Below are 6,385 nucleotides of genomic sequence, written 5' to 3'. Positions count from 1 at the left end.
CGGCTCCGACTACAACTCCCGGCGTGCGGCGAGAAGCCGCTGTGACGCTTCCCGCCGCGAGGCGGCGCTCGGAGCGTGGGTCCCGCCCGGCTGCGCTCCGAGGCGCCGCCCCGGCGCTCGGGCACCGGCGCGGGGCGAGGGGCGGCCGCAAGGACGGGGCTCCTCGGTGCCCTCCGCCAGCGGCCGCCGCCCCCTTACACCCGTACTCGCCGCCCTGCGATCCCGCCCTTCCCGCCCCGCCGCTGCGGGCCTTCTCCGTCCCTCAGGTGAGCGTCGCTGCCGAGAGCGCCGGGCGAGGCGGCCGCCTCTTTTCCCCCATCCTTCCGCCGCCGTGAGGGAGAGGGAGCCGGGCCGGTCGCCCCCGCGCTCACTTATCTCCTTCTGTTCTCCCCTTGTACCCCGCTGTCCGCCCGGCCTTTCTCAGGGAGCGGCGCCGGGAGCTGCCATCGCGCTCAGGTGGGACCGCGCCGGGGCGGAGGTGCCGGGCGGACACGGCCCCGGCTGCTCTGCGGCTCCTGGGGCGGAGCTGGGATTGGTGAAGGGGGCGAGTGGAGGCGAACCGACAGATGTGGAAGGACCCGCAAGAGGGGTCCAGAGGCAGGGCCCAGTATTAGCAGCTTGATGAAATCTGGTGCTACAGTGTCGTGTTCAGGAAGCAGAAAGGGGGGAAGATGAGCTGTAATCCAGCAGGAAGCAAACGCTGCTTAAATAAGGGCTCCAAACGACAGTAGTTCCCTCTGATTTGATACTTACTGGTGATGAATTGAGAGGAGTGTTAGCTTTTTGCCTTTTTTTTTTTTTTTTCGCTCAGCATCACATCATTTATTTCGGTATGTGAGGTCTTTATTCCCTTAAGAGCTTTTGAGCACTGCCCCAGGTGTCACTCCTCTAAACAGTTTTTGCTAGCTGAGTAAAAAGCACTGAAACAAAACTGTCCCACGTCTGAACCACAGTGCTAAGTTTGTACTGCGCAACAGTGAGTGAACTTTGCTGGTATAAATCTCTGCTTAAAATTTTGTTATGTGGTTTGATGTACCACATAAGACAGGCAGTAGAGTCTTCTACTCACCTTGGATATACACTGGGTTTTTTCTTCTTCCTCTTTCTTGCAGAAATAGGTTGTAATACATATTTAGAAAAATCTCTGCCCCAAGCCTACTAAACAGGAAGAGTATTAATTTGTATATATGAAGAAATACTTCCTTAAATTTCACTCTAGAACTTTGCCAGTTGGTGGGGATTGTTATTTTCCTGATTTCTTAAAAATAGTAAGCCCCACAGCTTTATCAAAGTTCCTAAATGTTTGTACTTTGTTATTTTATTGACATTAGACTGATGCGATTTGCATTTGCTACTTTGGTTGCCCTTTCAGTTCTTAATTTTAAATGTTTTAGCTCTTTGTGTTGTTAAACCCTAGCCCACAGTCAGCTATTAGTAACTAAATACTTTGGCTTGCATTTCATGCATTGAAAAAAGAAATAAACCAACCCAAAGACAGATTTTCTCATTTCTCTCTGAAACAGACATGGGAGGGCATTTGTAAAATTAAGGTAGTGCATGACTGTGCTTGCCATGTTCCCATCGAATCATAGAATGGCCTGGGCTGGAAGGAGCTTCAAAGACCCTCTGGCTTCAACCCTTCTGCCATGGGCAGGGACATCTTCCACTAAACCAGGTTGCTCAGGGCTCATTCCATGTATTGACAATGGCTGGCCCAATTGGATACCTGGGATTGTGACTGCTACTGCATTGTAGGAAAAGAAGATTCTCTGTTAGGCAGACTGCTTCCAGATGACTGTGTCCATGTGTTGGTTCTTGATTAAGGCTGCTGGCCCAATGATCAAGACTATAAATAAATTTTTAGGGAAATACCTGCTATGTTGGTGATCTATTAACATGTTGCGTATGATGTGTGGTTTTAGAATGCCATGTACAGAGTTTTATATATTGTTATGTGTAGCTTTGTGGTCTGTGGGTTTTTTTGAGGGGTTTTGTGTTTGTTTGGATTTTTTTAAAAGAAAATGTAACTTTGTTATTTTACAATAATGTCAGTATTTTGCTCTAGGTTCTGAGGGAAGGAAATTAGTTTTTTACTTCTATCCTGCTTGGTGTTAAAATTAAATACAGCAGTCTTAATATGGATCTTCAAGTAGTTGTTGGGAAATGAACTTAAGAATGAATTGATTTAGTGTTTTTATAATTTACTTTAAAATCTTGAAGATCCCTAATAAGTTTTGAAGTAAAGTACCTCAAGGCCCTGCAGCCTTTCAGGAGAAGAAGGTCTTTGATCCAAACTAGTAGTACCCAGAAGTCCAGGAAGGTTTGCTGTTCTTTCTTCCACAATTATGATTTATAATGTAATCTGATTCAGTTAAGCTTTTTTTTTTTTTAATTATGTTTTGTTGAATGTGTGTAGTTGAGTTTGTTAATGCTTCTGAGACTTTATAAATAACAAATGATTATGATACAAAGTTTTAGGATAGGTTTGAGAAGAGACAGAAGGTTTACTGATAGCTAAGAATAATGAGTTCTAGTGCTAGGTTGACATGCAGCCGATGACATCATGGCCTGATATTTTTAAAGGCTTTTCTTTCATGTAAGAAGTGCAGATGAGTACCATGTGAAGTGACTAAGCTTACCAGTCTCTGCTTTAAAATAAGGTGTTATCTAGGAAACAGTCAAGGGGAAATCAAAAATCTATCAATAACCTTGGACTGTTTCTTGGTTTTTGTAAATGTTGAGTGAAGAAGACCATATGTGTTCTGTTAAAGATAGTTGTGCAGGAGGCAGTCTTGGATTTATTTTCTACGTTAGTTTGATCTAATGGCCCAACATGACCACGTTTGATAGCTGGTTGGTTCTGTCTTGCAGCCTGGTGTGCATACTGGCGATGCAGAAACCATGTAGCAGAAAGCTTTGAGCAGCTGTGGATTACCAGTTTCTCCCAAGAGCAATATAAAGTGAAGAATGAAGGCGACTGGATTGATTTCCCTGTGGACATTGGTTTCACTGCCTTGTGGCCCGTTAGCAAACCCTGCAGAACGTGAAGATGTAGTGAAGCATGCAATAAAGCTGCACCGTGGGAAAGGAGCTGTTATCACTCAGAGGAAGCAGTGGGTGTTGGAGAGCTGCAGAAAACTGTCTGGTCTTCTTCGCCAAAAGAACGTTGTTCTCAACAAACTAAAAAATGCCATAAGAGCAGTTGAGAAGGATGCAGGACTGTCTGATGAAGAGAAACTTTTTCAGGTGCACACCTTTGAAATTTTCCAAAAAGAGCTAAATGAAAGTGAAAACTCAGTCTTTCAGGCAATCCATGGCCTCCAGAGAGCTCTGCAGGGTGATTACAAAGATGTTGTAAATATGAAAGAGAGCAGTAGACAGAGACTGGAGGCCTTGAGAGAAGCTGCAATTAAGGTTGGTTTCCCCGTGTTTGTTACTAGAATATTCATATTCTACTTGTGATTTTAATTTTGTTATGGTACAGTTTCAGTCTGTTTTAATAAAAAGGTATCTACATAAAACTTGCGATGTTTACTGTTGAAAATGGATTTTGAATGAAGTATTTGTTCTCATTAGTAAATTTACAAGTAATTCTTAAAACTTATTAGCAGTCAATACTTCTTATCTCAAAGCTAAGCATAGTCATAAGACCTATGGCAAATACTATGTTAAAGGGAAAGGAATATGAACAGGGAATCCGTGCACATAGCACAGTTGCACTAGCCAAGCTAGTGGGACTAGCTGAGTGGAAATAATGCCATCACATGGTGAAATACTGACTGTTTTTTCCATTTTAAATGAGAATTGCTAAACCAAAGTTCACAGTTAAAACAGAATGACTTGCTGCCTCTCACTTCCGTGTTTGTATAGATATGGGTAAAATGGACATGCAAATCAGTAGACGACTGGATTTTTAAAGTCAATATTGCACTCCTAACCTAAGAAGTGTAGGTTTGAAAAGCAGTGCTTCCAAGAAAGAGCCAGCTGAGATAACTTTGCCAAGAAAAAACACAGATGAGTAACAGTTGAACACAAGTACTTAATGGAAAATTTGAGTTCCCATGTCCCATTAGGTTGAGCACAATCTGTCACTAGGTAGCGTTCAGACTGTGTACTGGAAGTCTCCCATTGAGAGAAAATGTAATTTAATTTATTTGGTATTTAAATTGGTTTTTTCCTTGCTTTACCCCTCAACCACCGGAGGAATATATTAAGAATTTTCTTTGTTTTCTGTCTTCCGAAAGAAGAGGCGGCCCCTGCACAAGGGACCGAGAGAAGGAACAAAAATGTAATTGGCATTTAGCATTTGAGTTGTTAGAGTCTCTGAAGGGCATTTGTGCTAAGAGATGTGCAGATCTTGACAGGTGAAGATGGAAAGAAATTATGTGCAGGAAAGGTATCCAGTGAATTGTGCCAAGATAGGCTGGTGGAAGTAGAAATTAGGATGCAGACTTGGCAGACTGGTGTGGTTCTGTGCAGTGGAAATGAAGACTGAATTATAACAAATTTGAATAGAGAGTAATTTGGATCTAGGTGTATTCCAACGAACTGCTTTATATGATTTGTATATTGATACTCTATGGTAGTGGCAGCCTCTGCTGCATAGAAATGTCATAGAAATTGTCATAAGCTTTACTTGATTTTCCAGCTTTTTTCTTTCTTGGAGTTTGTAAAGTAGCAGCAGTGAGGCAGTCCAGAACCTTCTTTCCCATTTACCTAATTCTTGGTAATGTTACTGTAAAATAATAAAGTAATTTATCCTTGAACTTGAGAATGGTGCTTCTCCTAGGAGGAGGCCAGTGTGTACAATGATGTGTTTTAGAAGTGTGTGCTATGAAAACCTGACTTTTGCAGAAGTGGATTGTGGAGGCTTTTTTTGTATTATCAAAATATTTACTTGAGTGAGCAATCATTTGCACCTTCCTTTTTATGCTGTGCACATGGTTATTTAAACAGAATATTTGTGGTTATTACCTTGTAATTGTTGTATAAAGGGAAGCAAAGGATATGGAAAAATGCATGCCAAAAAGATAAAAATTGCATGAGATACATTTGTTTTGGACTTGTTCTTATGTTGTAAGACACATATTAGTCCAATTTTGTCCCAGTTTCATTTTAACTGTAATGATCATTTTGTTGGTATACTCATAGAACATCTATTTTTAAACAGTGAGTGGACCGAAAATACAAATAACTGTAGAGGGTGCTGGACTCTTCCCATTATTTTATTTCTGTTGAGCTGAAGTGCTTGGAAGTCATTAGTGCTGGGGTATATTTGTACGTCTGATGCATTTATTGCTGGTTCTGCTGCTGTGAAAAGATGTAGTGGAATCATTCATGGTGCAGGGCAGGGGGAAGTAAGAAAGAAGCGCTGAAGATGGCTTCTGCCTTCTTTTGCTCCAGGATCCTGTTTGGAAGTTCAGGAAAAACCAACAAAATCTTACCTACTTTTTAATTAGCTTCTGATTTCTTGGATGCCTTCTAATCAGACATGGGTGGAAAAAAATAACTTGCAAGTAGTGCCAAGATGCAACCTCTTCTGAATGTGCCTTTGTCATCTCTGATTAAACAGTAGAGAGCAACAGCAACACTGCATTCTGAATCAGCATTTCCCCAAAGTCTTACTTAATCTTACTTCATTTTGCTCATGAGTTTGTAGGTGTTCCTGTTAAGTGCACAATCCTTATCTGTATTACTTTGCTTGAGGGATTGCTTGGTATGTACCTGGTGATCATGTGTCTCCAATCCCAGCCTAAATTGCAGAGCAGTGTTTGTACTGGGATGCACTTCCGCTTAGCATGTAGCAGGTTGTTTGAATTAACTTGTGCTTTTTATGGACACCATTCCCTGTGATTGTTCCAGTCTACGGCTGTCACACTAGTCTGTTGGTGGAAACAGATGCCACTTTAATAGACTACAAAAACCTTTGTCTCCATTAATTGAAGAAACATGCAGCTAAACTCTGATTTTTTTCAAAGCTTTTCTACCTTGCTATTCAGGGAAAGTTAACTTCTTTGAAATTAGGGAATTATTTTTTATGTAGTTTGCCTCTAGCTCTCTTCAGCTTGTTTGTCTTGGCAGACAGAAAGGACTGAGATGGGCTCCTTACACCCAAAACCTCTTCCATTTTTGAAGGGAAAGAATCTAATCATTATCAATTTCATCTTGTGTTCTAAGTTGTTGCTGAATTAGCAGGGAATCTGCAGCTCATACGGGGGCTGTTTCTTACATCTTTCAAGCAATTTCTGCTAGCAGAGAGCAACAGATAAGAAATGTTTTTCCTTGAGGCTGTATGAGAGTGACTGTGTCTCCTACTTATGTATTGCATAAGAACTAATAGTTGACATTGGGCCAAACACATTGCTAGTTACATTCTTCCCAGCTC

The 6,385-nt window shown here is 41.8% G+C and overlaps 1 protein-coding gene across 2 annotated transcripts in view; it reads left to right on the top strand.

Annotated features, from left to right (window-relative positions):
* Positions 1 to 125: 125 nt before the first annotated feature.
* TMCO3 (transmembrane and coiled-coil domains 3) overlaps positions 126 to 6,385 on the top strand; it is a 33,113-nt gene continuing 26,853 nt past the window's right edge. For both annotated transcript variants that reach the window (XM_082277940.1, XM_082277939.1), the window contains exons 1-2: positions 126 to 266; positions 2,872 to 3,414. In XM_082277940.1, coding sequence (XP_082134066.1) covers positions 2,968 to 3,414 — 447 coding nt within the window. In that variant the 5' untranslated portion in view covers positions 126 to 266; positions 2,872 to 2,967. The remainder of the gene's footprint in view (positions 267 to 2,871; positions 3,415 to 6,385) is intronic.

The sequence above is a fragment of the Coloeus monedula genome (assembly GCF_965178545.1).
Source record: "Coloeus monedula genome assembly, chromosome: 3".
NCBI classification, from domain to species: domain Eukaryota; kingdom Metazoa; phylum Chordata; class Aves; order Passeriformes; family Corvidae; genus Coloeus; species Coloeus monedula.
This window is presented reverse-complemented; position numbering and strand designations above follow the sequence as displayed.